A 25,117-nucleotide genomic window follows, 5' to 3' on the forward strand; every position below is an offset into this window, starting at 1 on the left:
TTCTGTTGTATTCGATAAGAGATCGGCAACGTGTAGTAGTATCAAGTGATAAGGTAGAAGAGAACTAGAGCAGTACACGAAAGAAGAAAAACTGTTGTTTAGAGAATTCCGTTTCAGTGGCAGTCTTGCGCAGCTCTCTCCGACACAGTATGAAGCAGAGAGCGGAGCTGCCGGTATAAAAGCCCTTTTGACATTCATCGCATGAAAGAGAAGTGGAGGGTCGACGCCGCTGGGGCTTCGAGGGCACCTGACAGCGAGCCTGTCTCAAGGGGTGGTCGCTCGATTCTGCGTAAGGGGCGCACTTCAAAGGAACGGGCACAAGTAGATCTTCTGGAAGACAACTACACGTCAGACTACATCATTTTAAACAATAACACTGCATCGCTGAAGAAGCAGTAATCGATTAGTAGAAAAGTCTGTTTTTCTGACTGGTAATAAGGTATTTTCGAAACGATTTGTCTTTTCCGTTGATTTTCAAGTTACACACGGCAATTTTCTCTGGGGTATAAGGGTTTCGTTTCGCTGGGTATTGGCGTTTTCACTAGTTTTCGCGACACGATATCTATGCGACTATTTTTTTTATTTTCGAGTCGTGTGCTTTCAGTTTGTTAATTTAGATTTTCTTGGGACATGTTTTGTTGCAGTGGTTGTATCGTATCAAGGTCATTATTTTAGTAAAAACCATACTTCGTCTTTTTGTAAGCTATAACAGGAAGAATTAGAAAAAAATTGTACCGCAAGAGATTTAATGGTGACGTTTACAATAATTTTTTTCTAGTATCCAAAACAATGTTATAAATCAATTGAGGTATTCATGGTACATAATTGTTTATTGCATCTGTAGTTTTCACGTCATCTTCGAATATGCACATAGCTTGTGAACAACGAGAATAGTATAGTATATTGGGTCGGAGACTCTTAGAAGATAGAGATATGGCCAGAAGAAACGTATTTTGAAGCAAATAAATTTCGTGCCATGTATTGCTGTACATTCATCTTGTCCACCAATATTGGGGGTGTCTTCGATTAGACTGTGTGGCCGGAGATGCGTGAGGTCGCCACCAGGGCTCGTAGTGCGTCGCAAGCACCACCTCGGGTCAGCGACAGGAGGTGCGTCGGAGCCAGTTGTCAATTGGATTCACCGACACAGGATTTAGTGGAAATGGAGTCTGCCTAGCGGTCTGTGCAAGCGTTCACTCTTGACCAACTGTAATGTAACTTTATCAACAGAATTTATTAACAGTATGAAACATACAGTCAGCTGAGCGCATGAGACATTTAAACAACCCAATTTTCCAATTAACTTAACACCAAATATAGTAACTTCAAAATCTTCTTGCACAGTTAAGAAAAGAGGTAATCAGTTACAACCGTTTACAACTAATTGGCTGTTCATTAATCCTACAAGAAGATTTCATCCTATGGTTGTTGTTCCAGCCATGTCCAAAATTTTAAAATAACTGAAATAAAAGCAAAATAAGTATTCCACAAGAAACGCAACACTTCTCCCGGTCACGACTGCATTACCTATCAACACCTCAAAAAATGCCCACTCTCCTTTCTCACTTGTCTTCCATTCTTCTGTAATTATTATTCATGTCAACAACTTGGATGCGTGAGCTATTAAGCTGATTGTCCGATAATTGTCGTGCTATCTTTGGAATTGGGTGGATGATGTTTTTCCAATAGTCTGATGTTGTACCTGTCTCATAGAATCTACACACAAACTTGAATAATCGTTTGGTAGCCAATTCTCCTAATGATTTTAAAATTTCGATGGAATATTTATCTATCCCTTCTGCCTTATTTAATCTCAAATCTTCGAAAGGTGTTTAATTTTTTACTCTAATACCATCTACCCTATCTCTTCCATTTCGACTCCTGTTTCTCCTTCTATCACGTCATCACACAGTTCCTCTCACACATAGAGTCCTTCAGTGTACTCTTTCCACCTGTAAGCTCTCTCCTCTACATTTAACAGTGGAGTTCCCATTGCACTCTTTATGTTTCTGCTCTTGTTTTTAATTTCAGCGAAGGTTGTTTTGACTTTTCTATATGCTGAGTCAGTCCCTCCGACGGTCATTCCTTTTTCGATATCTTCACACTTTTCCTGTAGCCATTTCGTCTTTGTTTCCCTGCACTTCCTATTTATTTTATTCTATGTGATTTATATTGTTGTATTCCTGTCTTTCCCTGACATTTCTATACTTCCTCCTTTTCTCCAGCAGTTTCAGTATTTCTACCATAATCCAAGGTTTCTTTAAAGTCACCTTCCTTGTACCCATTCTACCCTTGTAGCATCTGTGATTGCTCTTTTTAGGAGTGTCCACTCCTCCTCAACTGAATTGCCTGCTGCGTTATTCCTCATCGCAGTGTCCACATCTTTAGCAAATTTCAAACACATCTCACCATTCCTCAGTACTTTAGTACTCCACTTCCTTACACTATGATTCTTATGTACGGTTCTCTTAAACTTCAGTCTTCTTTCCATCATTACTAAATTGTTATCCGAGTCTATATTTGCTCTTAGGAACACCTTAAAAAATAGTATCTGATTTCAGGATCTCTCTCTGATCATAGTGTACTCCGCCTAGCATCTTCTCGCATCTTCAGGCCTTTCAGAGGTTTAATCTTCTCCTCTGCTGAACTCAATTACTCTCTCTCCCCCATTACTCATACTACCAAGTCCATATTCTCCAGCAAATCTTTCTCCTATTCCTTACCCTACAACCGCATTCCATTCCCCCATTTCCCCCCTGTTAATGAAATTTGCATCTCCCTTACATACTGCATTAAACCACTCAACATCCGCATAGACTTTCTGTATCTGTTCATCTTCTCCTTGCGACATCGGCACGTATATCTGACCTCTTCTTATTGGCGTTGTTTTTCTGTCGAATCTGATGAGACGAACCCTGTCACTAAACTGTTCACAGTAACTCATTCGTAAAGAGCTGTATTTCATGCTGCTCTTAATATTTTTTTAGATTCGTCTGAGCAGAAATACTTACCTCCTTTCCATTGCCAATTGCCACTCTATCTAGACTGAGCGGTTGCATTCCTCTTTTCAGATTTTTTTAGCTTCCCTAACACGTTCAAATCTCTCACGTTTCATGCTCCGACTCTTAGAATATTATCCTTTCGTTATTTCACCTTTTTTTCAACGCCTTTGGCAGCCCCCTCTCGGAGATCCGAATGAGGGACAAATCCAGAAACTTTCGCCAATTGAGTTATCATCATGACACTTTTTCAATTACAGGTCACATATCCTGTGGTTGCACATGATTTGCCCTTAATATAGTTGTGAGTTGTCTTTAATTCAGTAGTTTTCATTGCCTTCTGCATCCTCATGGCGTTCGTTGATCATTGCTGATTCTTTCGCCTTTTAGGGACAGGGGAAGAGAGTGCACTGAACATCTGCCTACTCCTCGGCCCCCTTTGACAAGGTCGTTAGCAGAAAGAGGTTGACTGTTTATGCTGGAAGTCTGCGGTCATTATTACTGACGATTTTTATTCAAAATTTAAGCAATGACTGGGTTTGAACCCCGGGCTCAGGAGGTTTTGATTAGCATTCAAAGACGCTACTTCTTCTTTTTTAATTTTGTTGGTCATTGTCCTTGGAACTTGTTCTGGGCGGACGTCACATGACACTCCTTCAAGTACATCGTTGAACAATTCACTCATTTTTTTTATTACAGTGTTTAGCCATCCCTCTGACCGAACACGCTAAGCTACTATGCCAGCTGACTCTAGGCCATGGAGTCTCATGTCTGACGTTACTGCTAACCCCAGTTCGTTTGTTACTGGGCTGCAAAGAACGTTTTGGTGGTTGAAGTCATTAAAATGGGAGGTTTTATCTTCAGTTTGGGAAAAGACCACGTAGACCTACGTAGGAACGGGATGTTCTCCTTCGGTCAGCATTGTGAAGTTCCTGCAGCCACAGTCCAACTGAATGAAGGTGTGGGTTGGTGCAGTTAGAGGACTTATCTTTAAGTCAGAGGGAACAGCTGCATATGTTGTGTAGAAGATTTACAGATTTCTTGACTAACAGGTTGGGGCTCAAGGGTCTCATTAAGCACAGAGTTAAAGTGACGGACAGAGTGCTGGTCAGCGATCGCCGTATCGACTGTGCCGCAGTGAATGAAGAAATTGAAAGTAATAGTGGAGGAAATGTCAGAATCGATGGTTCCATCTGTCTAAATCACTGTACTTTCCTGCCATATCAATGGTGCCACACTCTCAGGCAAGTACAGATCTGTAGTCGATTATGGAGCACTGAATAAGAAGGTGGTCCTCCAGTTCATGACGCTAACAAACTTGCGCACTTTTTTTGGATGGTTTGTGGGTGCCCAAATATTTACTATCTTGGACCTTAATCAGGCTATGAGATTCCTTCAAGTGAGAGGTCGAAACAAATTATGGCATTCGTTACTGACTGGAAACTTTTTAAATTTAATCTGGTGCCATTTGATCTTGCTACTAGTGCTGCTGTACTGCCTCATTTATTGGACTTGTTTCTGATATCAAATTTAGGCTTCCATTACATTGACGACTTGGTGGTGTTCAATAGAAATTGGAAGTGAAACTCCTTTATTAAATTGCGTAACTTCTGATTGAAACTGAGCGTACTGAGCCTACTCTCTCTTTTCTTATTCTTATCATTTCAACAGTGGTTCACACTATCCTAGAGCAACGCAATCTGGGTGCTCAATAATGATAACCCGACTTCAAATAATTAATACAATGATGCAAGCACCAATACTGCCAGCTAAATAAAAGATTCTAACTACTGAAGGCTTAACTACTGATAGGCATGTGGTTAGCAAACGAAAGATTTTGTTGCAAAGCAAAACATGTATATTTACCTTAAGAATGTGACAACCAGTTCAAAAATTATATAATCGTCCAAGATATCAAGTTCCAAAAATTATATAATCATAAACAATATTCAGTCTCCAAGTCGAACATGTACACATAGTTAGCCTACGCTAACACTTCAGACCTCTACCCTCCATCAATGCTAACTTCTCACATCTAACTTCCATCACTGCTGGCGACTAATTTCCATCAACGAGTGCAACCAGCCACAGATTCTCTTACAAAGAAAGTCCAGTCAGAGATCCATTGCAAAGTGCTACACAGCGCTTCCAACACAGAAGCAGCCGATTTACATAGCCGCCCCCCCTCCGCCGCCCCCTGCTCCGCACAAAAAAATTACTAATTATTTTGGGCAGTGGCCAGGATCAATTTGTTAAAAGTTTTTATACTAACAATATCAAATAGATCAAATGCACGCAATTATTAATGCACTGTTGGTCAAAAGCAAATATTGTCCTCCAGTCCCTAAGGACAGTCCTAATCATATAGCAGAGTGGTAGTCTGTGACAGTTTTATGCACAAAATATGAGCAGTAAAAGAAAATGCACACGCAAGTAGTGGATCTCCATGCAGTCATGAAAAAGTGTTGTCCTCCCAACGGAAACACAGTGCTGACTCTTGACATGAGTATTGGTAATGGGCCACAACAGAGCAAACGTACAGCAGAGTCAGTCGAAGTCTTGAAGAATATTGGTAGAGTTAGTCGGTCACCACAGAGCAGACCCACAGTATTTCTTGTAGAGATTATGGCTGTAGTGGGCCACCGAGGGTGCAGACCCCCTGTAGTCCTTATAGAAATTATGGTAGTAGTAGGCCACCAAGGGTGCAGACTCACTGTAGTCCTTGTAGAGATAGCTAGCAGCCAACCATTGCCACTGTGCAGTTGCACAATCACAATTGAAGAGTATTGTGAATAATATAGCAAGTCCATAAACCACCACTTGTTTTTTTTTTTTTTTTTTTTTTTTTTTTTTACAATGTCCTTAGAACCAGCAATGCTGTTAATCAGTCCCTTGTTGAATTATCAACACACGTACAACTGCTAATGCAGTCATTTAGCCTCTGAGATTTTACACATACAGTATCACCAACAGAAATGTGTGCAGTAAAATGAATCCCTACTATTTACTTCATTTGAAGAACTGGTGTCTATACAGTTCACAATTTTATGGCATAAGCATACAGTTAAAAAGGTACAGAAAACATCATTAAAGAACATGATAATACAGATAACATTTGTAGTAATACAGGCTTTACAATGGAATAGAAATAAGCACATACATGAGTGTTAAAGTAATTGTGGCATAAGTAAATAAATGAAAAATGAGAATATCCATTGAAATATTAACTTGACACATGAGCATTAAAAGAAAACATAACAAAATAAATAATAACTAAACATCTTTCCAAAGTAAAGAATATATTAGATTTGAAGATAACAGTATTCCTCATCATAATAAATGCGGCTTAGTACTAGAAAAGAAAAATTAAATTAATATTATCAGGTAAATACACAGAGACAGGAAAAACACAGGTGCACAAGGGTACACATAAACACATAGCGGGATAACACAAAAGGAAAAGACAGTGTTAGTTTTCAGTGTAACATTTAGTATTGAAATACTTACGATATTTCATTTTCACTTACAACTTCGTTTCACATAGGTCTTTTTTTCTTATTTCAACATTTGATCCCACAAAGAAAAATCCTATCTAAGCATGCTTTCTGTATTTACTTTCACATATTTCTTACCTCATCATTTATTTTCCATGGTCTTGCCTCATCATTTGCATCCAAGAAAATCCTACCTAAACCTGTTCTCCCTAAACCCTACTTATCAGTTCATTTCCTCTTTCAAAATAACTATTCCTCAATATACAATAGTCTTTTGGCCAACTTTTTTTCTTATAGCTTCTCAATACTTTTTTTGCAAATCATCACAATTCATTTTCTTCTACAGCATCCTCCCTTTTAAACTAGCTTAAATCTACTCAGCTCAGATACATAAACTAGAGAACGAGCCAATGCAGCAGCACAAAACAATTAACAAAAACAGCAATAACAAAAAATGCAAATTGGCAAAGTAAGCAGCACTATATCTAAATTAGCAAAGCAAATGCAATATCACAACTAATATAAGGCAATATGCAGCAAAAAAAAAAAAAAAATGGTTCAAATGGCTCTGAGCACTATGGGACTCAACATCTGTGGTCATCAGTCCCCTAGAACTTAGAACTACTTAAACCTAACTAACCCTCAGGACATCACACACATCCATGCCCGAGGCAGGATTCGAACCTGCGACCGTAGCGGTCACGCGGCTCCAGACTGACGCGCCTAGAACCGCACGGCCACACCGGCCAGCAATATGCAGCAAACAAGAAAAATAAATTGGTGCTAACTGGCTTATCAGAGTAGTACAAAGTAACATTCAGTAGGACAACCCCTGGCAAATAGTAGCAGCAAATGCAGTAACTTATACCTAAACATGACAAAGCACAAGCAGAAAAAATATTACAGTAAAGATAGCAATGCAGGTAAGGGAATGTCTTTACATTTTAGGCCGGTGTCACGTCTTAACACTGAAGTGATGCACCACAACAACCTATTCTACCTAAAAATCACCAAGTCGTTGAAAAGGAAATTATGTATACAGTTCTTGTTATCAATCACTTCTCCTTCTCACGCTTCTTTCATTTCTTAGTGCTCCTTTTTTTTAAGAATGTAGATCATAAAATTATTGTTTAATAGATCTGTAGATAGAAAGTGTTTACATTAGTACATGTATTACATTTTATTTTATAAGACCAATGCTACAGCGCACCCAGATACTAGATATAAAATAAAATAAACAAATATGTACAAGGCAAAGCAAAAAAAAAAAAAAAATACACTAGCCATATGGCGTTTCACAAGTCAGTAAAATTCTCTCAACACTCGTAGAAAGTTACTTGTCATAATCAGGTGTGTAGACGTAAAAATATTTCTTGTCACATCATAAGCATTTCAGTAAATAGCACAAAGTACGAGCTCTACAGTGTAATCATGTGTTTCCAAGTAATAGCGTGTCATGTTTGTGATGCATTCTGCAAAGAAATGTCAATAACAAGGTCAACAGCCCCTCTTTTCTACAACCATGATAGCACTTGCGAAAGTGCGGGTAGCTTCAAAGCAGCTAAAGCGGCAGAAGGAAAGTTAAAAGTCCACACAACAATAAGTATATTTTAATGTGTCTAGCACGCAGCGCAGCGTTACGTCAAGGTTGCATACACACTGAACCGAAATATTTACGGCAGCAGTTTGAGCTACAATGACAGTTCGATATCAACAAAAAATTTCACGGCTTGAAAATTTACGTTAGTAAAGTGTAGAAACGAAATCTCATCAATAACAGTGCCCAAAAATTTCCGTCAGCGTTGTGGTACTCACATTCACATATATATTCACATCTCATTACTCTTCATGTACAATTCTATAATAACATCTCATAACAGATCAATCACATCTCAGATAGTCGTAGCTTCCTTCAGTAACCTCAATACCTCTAAAAAAAATTCTGTCTACTCGCTTCAGTAGAATCATCTACCTCAAACGTACTTGAAAAATCATGATCCCATACAAGATATATCACTCAAAGCTCTCGTAATATCACAGCAGTTCTTAAAGTAAATGTGAAAATTTCCCAAAATGCCGACAAAGTACAATTTTGTAAGTGTGAAGTAATCTGACTGTAATTACGTAAATATGTGTCAATGACGTAGTAAAAAAAAATGTTTGTCTCTCTCTCAGTTAAATTATCAGATAGCTGTTTAATTCTGCGTTAGAGAAATATGGTACCGTTGTGTAAAGTTGTATAAGCAAATATCTTATTAGCTAGGGCTCCTTGTGCTTGCCACATGCATGGTATACAAAGCAAGCGTGTACCCCCCTGAGGGTTGATGTAATTACACCCTAAGGTGTTACAAATAATAACAACGGAATGAAATGTATCACCAAAAATCTTCTCTGTATCATAGTCGTTCTAAAATATTTCTAAAAATATTCCAAGTACGAAAAATAATCACTCAAATGCGTGTCATGTAGCGCTAAACTATGCATCTTGCTGTAAGATAATTTCTGTCATTGGCTAATGGTAGAAATGTGCCAAGTTATCGTCATTCATAAGCAAATAACTCCACAAGTCAATGTACTTAACTTGTCATACACGAAAGTAAAAATGTTGTGCGTATAGATGTCGTAGTTATTACATACATTACCGTGACCAATTACTGTACTGTACTGTATTGTTGTGTTGCGAGAAAATACTTATCTCATTGTAGCTATGTCACAAGAGTCTTTACCAAAATATGTTTCACTTTTCAGAAGAATGGAGATATAAAAAAAATATGGCCCAAAAATAATGAAAACTGTGTCACTCATTAGTAGTGTCATACTACAATCATGTAGCTGTCAAATAAATCAAATACTGTGTCGACTGTAACCTCTCAGGAAGTATTTTAATTAAAAATGTCTTTTCAAGTAAGCCAAAATGTTGCATTAAAACCTCATCAGCAGTATGTTTATGTTCCAAGAATGTGAACTTTATAGTTGTGTCGTAATTGTGCAATTAACAAGAAAAAGTGTACACACCATGTGACTGTCTTCCGTTCTTAACAAAAGTGAACTCGTAAAATCATCTTATTAATATGTTCCATACGTTCTTGACTGGCTAGTTGACTTAAAAACATTGTTGCATGTTAACAGTTTCCAAGTATGACAAAGCGTAATAGTAATGTGAAGTAAAAAATTTTATAGCAAAGACTAAGTTAGAAAGCAAATTCTTTCTCAATAAACGGTTTTACATGAGAGATGTTGATTAGTCCTTTACTTTTCTTAGTACGCAGAGTTTCAACTTCAAAGCAATTATCATGCGGTATATGTCGGTAAAGAATACTGAAATTTTTCTCAGGGTCAGCTTATATGTTATTTTTCTCAGAGCCAGCCAGCGCAAGTTGCTTCCGGCGGAGCGAGTCATTGTCTATTATTTTTTTGTTGTTGCGTGTCGTTACTGGGATTTGGAGATCTTACTTCTACAATTTCAACTTTTCGAGAGGGACCTGCCCTGTTTGAATCTCTCCAGTTCTGATTAAATTCAGGTCTGTCGTCATGATTATATCGTCTGTCGTCATGTCGGTAGTTTCTGTAGTTTCTTTCTTGTCAGTTAAGTGGTGGAGAATTTCTCCCTGAATCATAAATTACGAGATGAGCTGTTGTGTCTCCGTTGGTAATAATTGTTCTGGTTCCCATATTATCTGTTTCTACGATTGCCTCTGTCATAATTATTACCACAGAGAGGTGATATTTCCCTGTAAGTATTGTTATTCTGCCAACGTTTATCGTATGGGTGGTGTCTGTTTTGGTCACGATTTGCATTATAAAAGTAGTCTTGTCGTGTCTGGTTATTATTTCTGTCGTCGTGGAATTGTGACGGATGTGACAAATTGTGACGGATGTGACCTGTAATTGGTGTATTCCTATTTTTGCATCCCACGACAGTCTGTGTCGATTTACGGTTCTTGTAAAAGTCCCTGAAAAACTTCAATGTCGTCTTTACAACGTCCTGCCAAAATAATATGTCTTAAATGTTCATGCAATTTAATTAAGCAAATGCAGATGAGTTCTGAGGGGATGTATGGGTCTGACAACTACAGATATTTATGCAACATATCTTCAAAATATTTTACTGGGCCGAAGAATTCAGACTGTTCAAAATGTTTCATCATTATAATACTGTGTTTCACTCTATCTTGAGTAGCCTGTGACCAATATGCAGGAAAGCGTCACAGAAATCTCCTTCACTGTGACAGTCACGAATGACCGATTGATTGCATTCATACTGCTGGTTCATTTTCTAGATAGCTACACAAAAATTCTAATCTGTGCGTCAGAGACCAATTCGGAGGAAAACAATGAGCAAAGTGATGAAGCCAAGGTTGTGGATGAATGTCATTACCGGAATTCTTAAATGTTTTAAATTTACGTGTAATGATAAAGAGTTTATCGGTGCACGTTACCAACTCCCTTAAAAAACTCCAAAATACCCTGTGTTGTTACTTTGTGGCTTTTCCTTATTTCTGAAACCCTCTTCCCGTGTCGGAGCCCTCTGAAATACGTAATTATTGTATTACGTGAGCCAACTGACCTCGTACTTCCTGGATTTCTCTTTTGTTCTGTGTATTGATTTGTTTCTGATTTTGTTTGAGTTTCCTAATTTGCTCATACTCTTCTGCGTCAGTAAAGGTTACCGCTCTTGTATCATTCAGATCATCATCTACCTTCGTAGATAAAGTAGTTAGTTAGTCCGAAAGTTTGACTACTTTTTCCGATAATTTACTGATTTCCTCTGTGTGTTTTTCTGAACCAAGTTTCAGTGTGTTCATTTGTGTCGAAATCGTAACTACTGTGTCCTTTAGGTTTTCCTGATTTTGTACAAGTTGCGTGACCGTATCGGTAGATGCAACTGAATCAGTTTTAGCCTGCAAGGTGTCGTGTCTTTCGTGAACAATAGTCTGCAGTTCTTTTATGGCTGCTTCATGATTCTGTAATGTCGTGACAAAATAGGTTGAAAATGCTCAGAAATCTGCTTTTTTACTTCTTTACAAACTTTTTGACATTTAGATTCGATTTTAAGTAAGTCAGCAGTTAAACCTTCACGTATTTATTTAAGAATTGTGTCTAACTTTTGTACCTTTCGCTGTGTTCGTTCCTGATTTTGTTCCATTGTGTCTAACTTTCGAAGATTTTCTCCAATTTGTTGCATTAATTGTAATAACAATATATCAGTGTCTGGAAAATGTTCCTTTGTGCTTTTCGGCAGTGCATTTGCACCGGCAACATTCGCTTTTTGAAAAGCAGAGTGTGAGTCTTGACTTAATTGAGAAAAGGGTAATAAGGCAAAACCTGAATCTACAGTATTTGCAAGATTTTGTTCTGTCATTTCGCATTCCTGTGGCGAGCTGTTGCCGACCGATCGATCGACAGTTCTTTCCTGTTCACTAACTGTTTTAGTATGTACACCGTTATTTACTGCCTGGTCCATTTTCCAATATACAATTACCAAGTTATTTTGGACATTTGTCACTTCATCAGTAGGTGGTGCTGACACGCTACTCTCGTCTTCACTGTCATTTCTCAGTTTACTTTGGAGCCTAGTGTTGCGCTTTTCAGACGCCATGATTATCACAGAATTTCACACAACAATACAGAAAAACACAATTTGAATAGCAAAAATAAGAAACATATTAAAATAGCATTGAAAATAATACATAATTAATTGCAAACGTGACTGCGAAATACTTGGTGCAACTCCACATGCATGCCACAACTGCTTTGCTCATTACAATATTGTACAGGAATGAAAAACTACAACTACAAAGGAAATTCTCTATACAATTACGCTCTAACCGTAACAATAATTTCTAATCATGCAATAATTATTCAAACTACCAGAAAAATCTGAAGATTGCAGTGAGGTATCATCGGCTAAGGGTCGACAGATGAAACTTCTTTATTTAAATGTGTGTGTCTGTACTTAAATTGCAGAATGAGTGAGAAGATGAAACTTCTACGTTATTTGATTCTGAAACAGCTGAGTAAAACTGAACGTACTGACCCTACTTTGCCTTTACTTTTTCTTATCACAATATTCTAGGGCAGCGCAATCTGACTGCTCAAAAAAACTACAGCCTGAGTTCAAATTATCAATTTAAAAGAATGGCCTTGACTAAGAAATCTTAACAATAACCTACACAGTTCATTAAGCACTTTCCTCACAAAAATCTTCATTACGCGAACTGCTGCAATACAGCGAGCGATCAATACTGCCAGCTAAATAAAAGATTCTAACTACTAAAGCCACTAACTACTAATAGTCATGTGGTTAGCAAAGAAAAGATTTTGCTGCAAACCAAATAATGTATTTTTTACCTTAATAATGTGACATCCAGTTCGAACACGAATATAAATCGTCATTGACATCCAGTACAAAGATGTATAAACATGAATAATTTTCAATCTCCAAGTCGGATACTTCCAGATCGTTAGCCTACGCTAACACTTCAGACCTCTACCCTCCATCAGTGCTAACTTCTCACATTTAACATCCATCACAGCTGGCTGTTCACCTCCAGCTGCCCAACAGTACTTCCATCACTTCTGGCAACTAACTTCCAACTGCAGGACCACTTCCAACAATGAGTCCAACCGGTCACAGAGTCTCTTACAAAGAAAGCGAAGTCAGAGCTCCAATGCAAAGAGCTACACAGCGCTGCCAACACAGAAGCAGCCCACTTACAATTTAACTCCAAATGGCTTTAATGTATTATGCAGAACTTAAATATGCGGAACTCTTAACATTTACAAACACTGCACAAAAAGCAACCTCATATCACATAAGAAGCCAGTCATTAGATTGAAACACTGACCAGAAAAGTCATGTGATCCTATCCTCCAGGATCAGCACTCTCCTCAACTGAAAATAGCCGGTCGGTAGTTATAGCCCACTACCAATAACTTTTTAAACTACACTTCGTCTACTAAAAGCATCAATCGGATGGAACAAAAAACATAATTTACTTCCTTTTTTTGCCGCCAGTAACAGATAAACGTTCCAAAAACAAATACTCATATAAGAGACGTGGCTGCCTTTCTTAGTCAGAACGATCAATGGTCAATAAGGGCTTCCCCTCGATTCAGCAGACAGCAGCCATCAGTCACCAGCCTCCTGACGTCCTTATGTTAATTGAGAATGGAAGTGGGAGAAGAAATGAACGAAAGGGAAGGAATTCATTATGTCAACTGCATCGGGACTTCGTGTGGAGTCAGTGGATACGAGTGAACAATGTTTGGGGGACCGGTATTCGAACCTATTATCTGCTGCTTCCTAGTCAGCTGTGTCAACCACTGCACCACCCGGACACAGTGTTTACTGCGCCTGCGGAGACTGTCTTGGCACGCCTCTCTGCCGACCCACATCCCCATCCCCCTTCTCGCTACTTTAAGATTCCCTCGGGAGGCCGAATGTGATAGTGCATTCGCACTGAAAGTGGTGGATTGATAGCCTGTCGACGCGAATCAATTATATTGATGCGTGGTGTCTGTTCTTTCGGACATGTCCGAAAGAACAGACATCACGCAGTCACATAAATTCAGACGTCAGCCGGCTTCGCGCTTTGCGCTTACGATCTATAGCCCACGTTGCAGCATTGACATTGATAATCATAAAACTATTCATTCTTGTAGTTTCGTTTTCCGCGATAAATATCTTCTACAACCTGAGAGAACGCTGACTAGTAACAACAGTGATGTAACCATCGCTAAAGCAGTGTAATCGTAGGGTGCGAGGAATGTTGAGCGATGCAAGTTATAATTGCCGACAAATTTTACCCGAACAAAGTAGGTTCGTGAGAAAGTGCATGGTGTTTTTTTTCGGCAAATTATCAAGCACGTTGCTGCGTCAAATGTAATTTTTTATTGATTGTTCTGCTACTTTTCTATGGGACACTTTGAATGTTCCACACTTGAAGGTTATAAAGAGTGTTGTTTAAGCGTTAAAGACGGAGCACCAAATGGAAAAAGTCTAGCATCTGTGACAAATGGCTCTGAGCACTATGGGACTCAACATCTTAGGTCATAAGTCCCCTAGAACTTAGAACTACTTAAACCTAACTAACCTAAGGACATCGCACACACCCATGCCCAAGGCAGGATTCGAACCTGCGACCGTAGCAGTCCCGCGGTTCCGGACTGCAGCGCCAGAACCGCTAGATCACCGCGGCCGGCACATCTGTGACATTTTGTGCGCATTGGATATTAATAAGGGATGGGGTGGAGGAGACAGACGGCGTTTGCAGCTCTTCACTTTTGTGCTCTTTCAAGAAGGGTTGTTTTAATGTGAGTTATTCGTTATATTCAGTGCGCGAGATTGAGAAGTCAGTGATAATGGAAGGTATGATGATTACGTTTAACGTCCTGTAGACATTAAAGTCATTTCAGATGGAGCAGGAAGGATGGGGATGCGGACCTGCTCTGTCCTTTCAAAGGAACGATCTCGCCATTTGCCATACAATAGCATTTTTGCTTGAACGTAAACAGCGGACTCATGGTACCTTCATGTTCACTGCTCGAACGAAATTATTTGTTGAGCTTTAACAAAAACCTCTTAACACCTTGCGTGAGTGCAGAAAAAGTAATGTGACGCAGCTCGTGAAACAAAGAACTTGTTATTATGAAGTGGTTCCAGGTGGTTGGCGTTTAGCGTTTGCTGCCAACAACTGAGACGCTTATCGGTCGCAACGCCAGACAAATCATCAAGAAGTGTCGCTGCTGAAAGACAGCTCCGACCATCACTCTGTTATTCTTGTAAGCTTATTCTGCCAAAGATTTACCTGTTACGGTCCGTATCGAACAATCATCAAGAAAAGGCAAGACAAATATGGCCTTATGAAACGTTTCACTGCGAATTAATGTTTCTACCTGCGTGAAGTCGATTGGAGAATACCAGCATTATCAGACTGGTTCACATATTGTTGGAGGCTTCACTACTTATGATTAATTTATATCAACAATTTATATTCTGCTGCTCACTATGTGTAGTATAAGTCTTTTAAGGACATTATAACCACAAATACAATGCTAAGTGTGACTGCTTTTTTTTTTTTTTTGCTCTTGGACTATTTCTGCTGAATTGCCACCAACAGTTTATCTGTAAGTACTGGTATATAATTTTGGTACATTATTTCTAATGTTATAGGTAATTATTAAATGGATTTCACTATTATACATTTTTACGTACGTCTGACACTTTTTATATCCATATGCTAGCGCTGGTTCTGTCACTGTCTATTGCTTGTTAATTGAGTTCCTTTGGTGTTATTGCTTTATGTAGTTGTCAGTTTATTTCACAGATAATCCAACGATGTCGTAGGTCACAGGCAGTTCTGTTTATCATTGCTGTTATTTAGGTATCTATCATTGCTACTTTTATACATTTTTTCTAACGCTTTTTACACTAATAAACTTTATCACACTCGACCCGCCAGGATAGGCGAGAGCGCAAACGCGCTGCTTCCTGGACTCAGGTAGGCGTGCCGGCCCCGGATCGAATCCGCCCGGCGGATTAACGACGGTGGCCGGTGTGCCGGCCACCCTGGATGTGGTTTTTAGGCGGTTTCCCACATCCTACTATGTGAATACCGGGCTGGTCCCCACGCTCCGCCTCAGTTACACGACTCGCAGATATTTGAAACACATTCACACTATTTCACGATTTACACTAGATGCAGACAGCTGGGGTACACTAATTCCGTCCCGGGGGGTATGGGGTGGCAGCAGGAAGGACGTCCGACCACCCCTTAACTTAACCATGCCAAATCCGACCCTGCGCACAATGAGGGATAAAGGCAGTAGTGAAAGAAAGAAGGAAAACTTTACCACACTCCTCCTTGCGAAAATGGTTTCTCACTACGATGGATATGGATATAATTGTTACATGGAAATATTTCTTGTCGCTTTGGACCTCTCACGACCGGCTTATTTAGGTTAGCTGCTATCAGACACTCCCTCAAATCACTAAAGAATTATACGTAAAGTATCAAAGTGGCTAGTACGTAAAATCACATCTTTGTAGAGAACAAAATGAAAGAAAACCTATATCTGTCTTAAGTTAGGTTTCAGCAAGTAACCCCTCAGTTTGAGTCTGATAAGATGAAGTGTGATTCGCTTTTCGTGCCTGATTAATTAATCTCGAGATCCTAGGGGGAACTTGTGAAACGACTTGCCGCAGCGAGGCACGGAGTGAGGAGACGAAACCTCCCTTCAAACTGTGCCCGTGGGCACGTGTACAAGAAGCGGAGGGGGCGCTGTGAGGGGGGTGGGAGGAGAGAACTGGGGCAGGGGTGAGATACAGCAGATAACGTGGGCGCCGGCCCAATCAGACACTGACACAGCAGGGGCAACGAAGGCTGATTGCAGGACAGCACACGCAGAGATGGGGACCTCGTCTGCTGGGGCACAACGAGACGCCCGAGAGGAGAATTCAACGTGCAAACTCGTTACCAGGACCTGCAGCGGCTACTTCCATACTGTCGCAACCACTGTCAACGAACTGAGCATGTGGGTGTCTGTGCACGTGTGTGTGTGTGTGTGTGTGTGTGTGTGCGCGCGGGGACCTACAGAACTAACTCTGCTGCTTCGTTATGCTGCAGTGTTAGCTGAGGGACATGCACGATAAACGCCTGACAATGGTGCTCTTAAAAAAGGTTTACAGAGCTTACTGTGTTTAGCAACCAAATTGTAAATTTTTCCTGCTACTGTTATGATTAATAAAGCTATGACTTAAAAAAAAAAGAGTGAATAAAGTGAAATAAACCAATGGTCTGGTTCTTGACACCATATATTTAATTTTTTTTTTTTTTGTACATTGTGTTCAAGTTTGCTCCAGCTATCATTACGTCCATGTTTTGATGACCTGTACAAATGTACATAGTGTAAGTCTCACTACATCCGGCTATAATACAGTTGTTTGGCCTCAATACAGCGAATTTTGAGAATCCAGTCTGATGTGAAAAGTTTTTACACTTTGTAAGCAGCCTGTTTGTATGTTGGCAGCGCTATAGACTGTGTTAATATCGCTGACAGCACTCTGTGCCCTCAGCAAGGGATTCTGTGGTTGGATGGACTAGCAGATAGCGAGTGGATAAGGAAGTGTATGGACATGATATTCTTAGTGAACACTCTGTGTTGATAGGACATGCATGAAATGATATGTTTTTAAGAAAATACGCAAGGAAGTGTGTGGCGATGAATGTTGTTGATCATGTTTGGGTAGTGCAATTATTTACAACTATATAATTTTTGGAACTGGATGTCTCATGAATAAGGTAAAATTTTCTATATACATTGTTTGATCTCCAAGAAAATCTTTCTTTTTGCCAACCATAGTTAGAGTCTGTAGTAGGTAGAATGTTTTTATTTAGCTGGTCGTCGTTACTACTTGCTGTAATTGTTGTAGTGTTATGAAGATTTTCTGTGAGGTAAGTGACTTACGAAAGAGAATGTGGTTGGTACTATTGGGACTTGTGGTTAAAATGTGTGTATGAAATTAACAGAGTTGGAACTAGTTTCATATTTATTTAATTTAATATTTTTTGGATTTGTATTATTGTTAGGATTCCTTGCAATTTAGGATAACTCTTTTGTGTTAATTACTGGAAGTCATGTTGTCAACATATAGCAGTCAGTTGCGTTGTGCTTGTATAGTGTGGGTAATAAATGAATAAGTTAAGTTTGCATTGCCTTTGTCAAGGAAAATTCGGTAGGTCCTAGTTTAATAAAAAAAAATAATTAAAGAGTTAGTTCCACTTGTCGACCCTTAGCCGAGGATACTTCATGGTAATCTTCTGATTTCCTTTTCGTTTGAATAATTAGTGCATGATCAGAAATTTATTATTGTTTACTACTAGCGCGTAATAATATATGCTTATTGTTGTAGTTTCTTATTTTTTTACTGTATTGTCATGAGCAAAGTAGTTGGGACATGCATGTGGGCTTGCAGTAAGTATCTCACAATTGCTTTTGCAACTAATTAGATATTTATTATTTTCGGTGCTGTTTTAGTATTTCTTCTTATTTTTCCTTTTCAATTTGTTTTTTGTGTGTTATTGTGTAAAATTGTGTCATAATCATGGCGAGTGAAAAGCGCAACACTAGCCTGCAAAGCAAATTGAGAAATGACAGTGATGACGAGCTAGTTTATTAGCACCACTTACTAACGAATTGACAAATGTTCAAGACAATAATTTGGTGATAGTGCATAGGGACGTGGACCAGACAGTAAATAACGGGGTAGAAATTGAAACAATCAGTGAACAGGGGAACTATTGACGATCGATCGGTCGCTAACAGTACGCTTTAGGAATGCGAAATAATAGACCAAAAGTCTTGCAAATAGCGTAGATTCGGGTTTTGCATCAATAGACTTTTCTCAATTAAGTCAAGGCACACTCTCTGCTTACAATATACGAATATTGCCGGTGCAAACGCACTGACGAAAAACGCAAAGGAACTAATGCATTGTTATTGCAATTAATTCAAAAATTTAATCAAACCGACCAAATGTTTCAAACGTTAGACACAATGGAACAAGATCAGAAACACGCTTCAAAAATTACACAACTGACGAAATTAAACAAACACATTAACATGAAGACACGTTACAGAGCGTTGAAGCATCAATAAAGGAACTGCAGATCACTGTACACAAAAATTACGACACCTTTCGGGCTAAAATTGACTCTGTTGCATCTATCGATTCTGTTACGCAACTTGTAAAAATATCAGGGAGACTTAAAGCACACAGCAGATACGATTACGACACAAATGGACAATCTAAAACTAGGCTGAGAAAAACATACAGAGGAAACCAGCACATTATCGGAAAAAGTAGCCGAACTTTCGGATCAGTTAACAAATTTATCTACGAAGGTAGATGATGATTTGAATGATACAAGACCGGTGGCCTTTACTGACACAGTGGAGTACGTGGAAATTAAAATTTAAACAGTCAGAAACAAATTAATACACAACACAAAAGAGGAATACGAGAAGTACAAGATCAGTTGGTACAAGGAATGCAGGTATTACAGATTTCAGAGGATACTCGCGCTCAGACGCGGGAAGAGGGATTTAGAAATACGGAAAAGTCACACGGTAATAATAAATGGTATGTCGGAGATCTTGAAAAGAGTCGGCAGGGTGCACCGAGCCTTGAGATGGAACCCCCTACACGACGTAAAGACCGATTTGCGATTCGCCGACACGATCACTTTGACTATAAACTCTTCATCACAACGCGTAAATTTAGAACATTGAAGAATTCTAGTACTGACATACAGCTAAAAGCTTGACTTCATCAATTTTCTCAATTTTCCCCCCTAACTGGTCATTAGAGCGTAGATTAGAATTTATGGGTGGCTATTTAGAAAATGAACCAGCTTTAAGCATGCGATCAGTTATTCACGACTGTCACAGTGATGGAGATTTCTATCATGCCTTCCTTTCTGCACATTGGTCTCAGGAAACACTAGATTGAGTAAAACACGGTATTATAATGATGAAGCATTTCGAACGGTGTGAATTTTCCAGCCCCATGAAGTATTTTGAAGATATGACACACAAGAATCAGTATTTGTCAAACCCATGCAGCCCCTCGGAACTTATTTGCATTTGGTTAATTAAATTTCCAGAACACTTATGACACATTATTTTGGCTGAACTTTGTAAAGTTGGTATCGAAGCTTTTCAGGGACTTTTGCAAGAACTGGAAACTGACGCGGACAATCGCATGATGTGAAAACAGGAAAACAACAACAATTACAGGTCACATCCGTGACAATTTTGTGACAACAGAAACAATAACCCTACACAACAAGTTTAAAGTTATAACACAAATCGTGACCAAAACAGACATCACCGTTTATGACAGCCTTTGGCAGAATAACAATAGTTACAGACACAAATCACATATCCGTGGTAATGACAACCGTAGAAATAGACAATATGGGAACCAGAATAATTATTATCAGGGAAGACAAAATAACTTCGGAAGCAACAGTCCACCTCACAATTATGATTCTGGGAGAAATTCTCCACCACTTAATCGACAAGAAAGAAATTATAGAAATTACCGACAAGTTGACAGACGGTATAGTCATGACAGCAGACCTGAGTTTAATCAGAACTGGCATGATTCAAATAGGGCAGGACCCTCTCAGCAAGCTGAAATTGTAGAAATTAGACCTCCAAATCCCAGTAACGATGCGCGATAACAAAGAGATAATAGACAATGACTCGCACCGCAGGCAGCTACAAAACGTACTTACGAGAGTGACGACGTAGCTGGCACGACTATCAATTATGTGAAAATGGAAGACATAAGGGACATCTTACTCCAAGAACATGACATTAAACAGAACAATATTGCATATCCTGTGATACTCGTAACAACAAATGACATGAAATGTACTGCAGTACTTGACTCCAACAGTGGAGACTCTGTGTTGGTAGGACATGCATTATAAGTTGAAATGAAATGATGTGTTCATAACAATGTACACAAGGAAATATATGATGATGAATGTTGTTGCTAATGTTTTTGTAGTGGAATTATTGACTATTATATAATTTTTTCCCCCCCATGAACCATGGACCTTGCCGCTGGTGGGGAGGCTTGCGTGCCTCAGCGATACAGATGGCCGTACCGTAGGTGCAACAACGGAGGGGTATCTGTTGAGAGGCCAGACAAACATGTGGTTCCTGAAGAGGGGCAGCAGCCTTTTCAGTAGTTCCAGGGGCAACAGTCTGGATGATTGACTGATCTGGCCTTGTAACATTAACCAAAACGGCCTTGCTGTGCTGGTACTGCGAACGGCTGAAAGCAAGGGGAAACTACAGCCGTAATTTTTCCCGAGGACATGCAGCTCTACTGTATGATTAAATGATGATGGCGTCCTCTTGGGTAAAATATTCCGGAGGTAAAATAGTCCCCCATTCGGATCTCCGGGCGGGAACTACTCAGGAGGACGTCGTTATCAGGAGAAAGAAAACTGGCGTTCTACGGATCGGAGCGTGGAATGTCAGATCCCTTAATCGGGCAGGTAGGTTAGAAAATTTAAAAAGTGAAATGGATAGGTTAAAGTTAGATATAGTGGGAATTAGTGAGGTTCGGTGGCAGGAGGAACAAGACTTTTGGTCAGGTGATTACAGGGTTATAAATACAAAATCAAATAGGGGTAATGCAGGAGTAGGTTTAATAATGAATAAAAAAATAGGAGTGCGGGTTAGCTACTACAAACAGCATAGTGAACGCATTATTGTGGCCAAGATAGACACAAAGCCCATGCCTACTACAGTAGTACAAGTTTATATGCCAACTACCTCTGCAGATGATGAAGAAATAGATGAAATGTATGACGAGGTAAAAGAAATTATTCAGGTAGTGAAAGGAGACGAAAATTTAATAGTCATGGGTGACTGGAATTCGTCAGTAGGAAAAGGGAGAGAAGGAAACATAGTAGGTGAATATGGATTGGGGGGAAGGAATGAAAGAGGAAGCCGCCTTGTAGAATTTTGCACAGAGCATAACTTAATCATAGTCAACAGTTAGTTCAAGAATCATAAAAGAAGGTTGTATACCTGGAAGAATCCTGGAGATACTAGTAGGTATCAGATAGATTATATAATGGTAAGACAGAGATTTAGGAACCAGGTTTTAAATTGTAAGACATTTCCTGGGGCAGATGTGGATTCTGACCACAATCTATTGGTTATGAACTGCAGATTGAAACTGAAGAAACTGCAAAAAGGTGGGAATTTAAGGAGATGGGACCTGGATAAACTGAAAGAACCAGAGGTTGTACAGAGTTTCAGGGAGAGCATAAGGGAACAATTGACAGGAATGGGGGAAATAAATACAGTAGAAGAAGAATGGGTAGCTCTGAGGGATGAAGTAGTGAAGGCAGCAGAGGATCAAGTAGGTAAAAAGACGAGGGCTAATAGAAATCCCTGGGTAACAGAAGAAATATTGAATTTAATTGATGAAAGGAGAAAATACAAAAATGCAGTAAATGAAGCAGGCAAAAAGGAATACAGACGTTTCAAAAATGATATCGACAGGAAGTGCAAAATGGCTAAGCAGGGATGGCTAGAGGACAAATGTAAAGATGTAGAGGCTTATCTCACTAGGGGTAAGATAGATACTGCCTACAGGAAAATTAAAGAGACCTTTGGAGATAAGAGAACCACTTGTATGAACATCAAGAGCTCAGATGGAAACCCAGTTCTAAGCAAAGAAGGGAAGGCAGAAAGGTGGAAGGAGTATATAGAGGGTTTATACAAGGGCGATGTACTTGAGGACAATATTATGGAAATGGAAGAGGATGTAGTAGAAGACGAAATGGGAGATAAGATACTGTGTGAATAGTTTGACAGAGCACTGAAAGACCTGAGTCGAAACAAGGCCCCGGGAGTAGACAACATTCCATTTGAACTACTGATGGCCTCGGGAGAGCCAGTCATGACAAAACTCTACCATCTGGTGAGCACGATGTATGAGACAGGCGAAATACCCTCAGACTTCATGAAGAATATAATAATTCCAATCCCAAAGAAAGCAGGTGTTGACAGATGTGAAAATTACCGAACTATCAGTTTAATAAGTCACAGCTGCAAAATACTGACGCCAATTCTTTACAGACGAATGGAAAAACTGGTAGAAGCCGACCTCGGGGAAGATCAGTTTGGATTCCGTAGAAATGTTGGAACACGTGAGGCAATACTGACCTTACGACTTATCTTGGAAGAAAGATTAATAAAAGGCAAACCTACGTTTCTCGCATTTGTAGACTTAGAGAAAGCTTTTGACAATGTTAACTGGAATACTCTCTTTCAAATTCTGAAGGTGGCAGGGGTAAAATACAGGGAGCGAAAGGCTATTTACAGTTTCTACAGAACCAGATGGCAGTTATAAGAGTCGAGGGGCATGAAAGGGAAGCAGTGGTTGGGAAAGGAGTAAGACAGGGTTGTAGCCTCTCCCCGATGTTATTCAATCTGTATATTGAGCAAGCAGTAAAGGAAACAAAAGAAAAATTCGGTGTAGGTATTAAAATTCATGGAGAAGAAGTGAAAACTTTTAGGTTCGCCGATGACATTGTAATTCTGTCAGAGACAGCAAAGGACTTGGAAGAACAGTTGAACGGAATGAACAGTGTCTTGAAAGGAGGATATAAGATGAACATCAACAAAAGCAAAACGAGGATAATGGAATGTAGTCAAATTAAGTCGGGTGATGCTGAGGGAATTAGATTAGGAAATGAGACACTTAAAGTAGTAAAGGAGTTTTGCTATTTAGGGAGTAAAATAACCGATGATGGTCGAAGTAGAGAGGATATAAAATGTAGACTGGCAATGGGAAGGAAAGCGTTTCTCAAGAAGAGGAATTTGTTAACATCGAGTATAGATTTAAGTGTCAGGAAGTCGTTTCTGAAAGTATTTGTATGGAGTGTAGCCATGTATGGAAGTGAAACATGGACGATAACTAGTTTGGACAAGAAGAGAATAGAAGCTTTCGAAATGTGGTGCTACAGAAGAATGCTGAAGATAAGGTGGGTAGATCACGTAACTAATGAGGAGGTATTGAATAGGATTGGGGAGAAGAGAAGTTTGTGGCACAACTTGACTAGAAGAAGGGATCGGTTGGTAGGACATGTTTTGATGCATCAAGGGATCACAAATTTAGCATTGGAGGGCAGTGTGGAGGGTAAAAATCGTAGGGGGAGACCAAGAGATGAATACACTAAGCAGATTCAGAAGGATGTAGGTTGCAGTAGATACTGGGAGATGAAGAAGCTTGCACAGGATAGAGTAGCATGGAGAGCTGCATCAAACCAGTCTCAGGACTCAAGACCACAACAACAACAACATATAATTTTTGTAACTGGATATCACATGAATACGATAAAATTTTCTAAATACATTGTTTGCTCTTCAGAAAATCTTTATTTTTGCTAACCATATGCCTGCTAGTAGTTAGAGTCTATGGTAGTTAGAATCTTTTTATTTAGCTGGCCATCGATGTTGCTTGCTGAAATTGCTGTAGTTTGTGTTATGAAGATTTACTGTGATGTAAGTGATTTATGAAAAAAGAGTTGGGTTTGCGCTATTCGGATTCGTGATTGAAATGAGTTTGGGCGACTAACAGAGTTGGAAGTAGTTTCATAGTTCTTTAATTTCTTTTTCTTTTTTGAATTTGTGTTATTCTTAGGATTTCTTGCAATTCAGGGACATTGGTTTGTGTTAATTATTGGAAGTCATGCTGCCAATGTATAACAGTCAGATTGCGTTGGGCTTGTATATTATTGGTAATAAATGAATAGGTTAAGTGTGAGTTGCCTTTGTCTGGGAAAATTCGATAGGCCAGTGTTTAATAATAAAAATAATTAATTAATTAGCTTCAACTTTTCTTAGGTGTCCTAAAATTAGTCTGTTTTGAATATACATGAACTCAATTAAGAACACAGTCATTCTTTGGTTAGGGAAGTCAACACTAACAATTTTTCACTTTTACTAGAAATGTGAACATGTCTTTAAACGAATCAATAATTTCTACTTATGTATCGTCTCAGTCACGTATTTTCAGATTTCCTC

The 25,117-nt window shown here is 39.2% G+C and overlaps 1 protein-coding gene across 1 annotated transcript in view; it reads left to right on the top strand.

Moving 5' to 3' along the window:
* Positions 1 to 1,045: 1,045 nt before the first annotated feature.
* The window catches only part of LOC126163057 (carbonic anhydrase 2-like), a 181,206-nt gene continuing 157,134 nt past the window's right edge, over positions 1,046 to 25,117 (top strand). Inside the window, exons 1-2 of the mRNA XM_049919995.1 lie at positions 1,046 to 1,110; positions 4,052 to 4,155. Coding sequence (XP_049775952.1) covers positions 1,046 to 1,110; positions 4,052 to 4,155 — 169 coding nt within the window. The remainder of the gene's footprint in view (positions 1,111 to 4,051; positions 4,156 to 25,117) is intronic.

The sequence above is a fragment of the Schistocerca cancellata genome, chromosome 1, assembly GCF_023864275.1.
Source record: "Schistocerca cancellata isolate TAMUIC-IGC-003103 chromosome 1, iqSchCanc2.1, whole genome shotgun sequence".
Classification (NCBI taxonomy): Eukaryota; Metazoa; Arthropoda; class Insecta; order Orthoptera; family Acrididae; genus Schistocerca; species Schistocerca cancellata.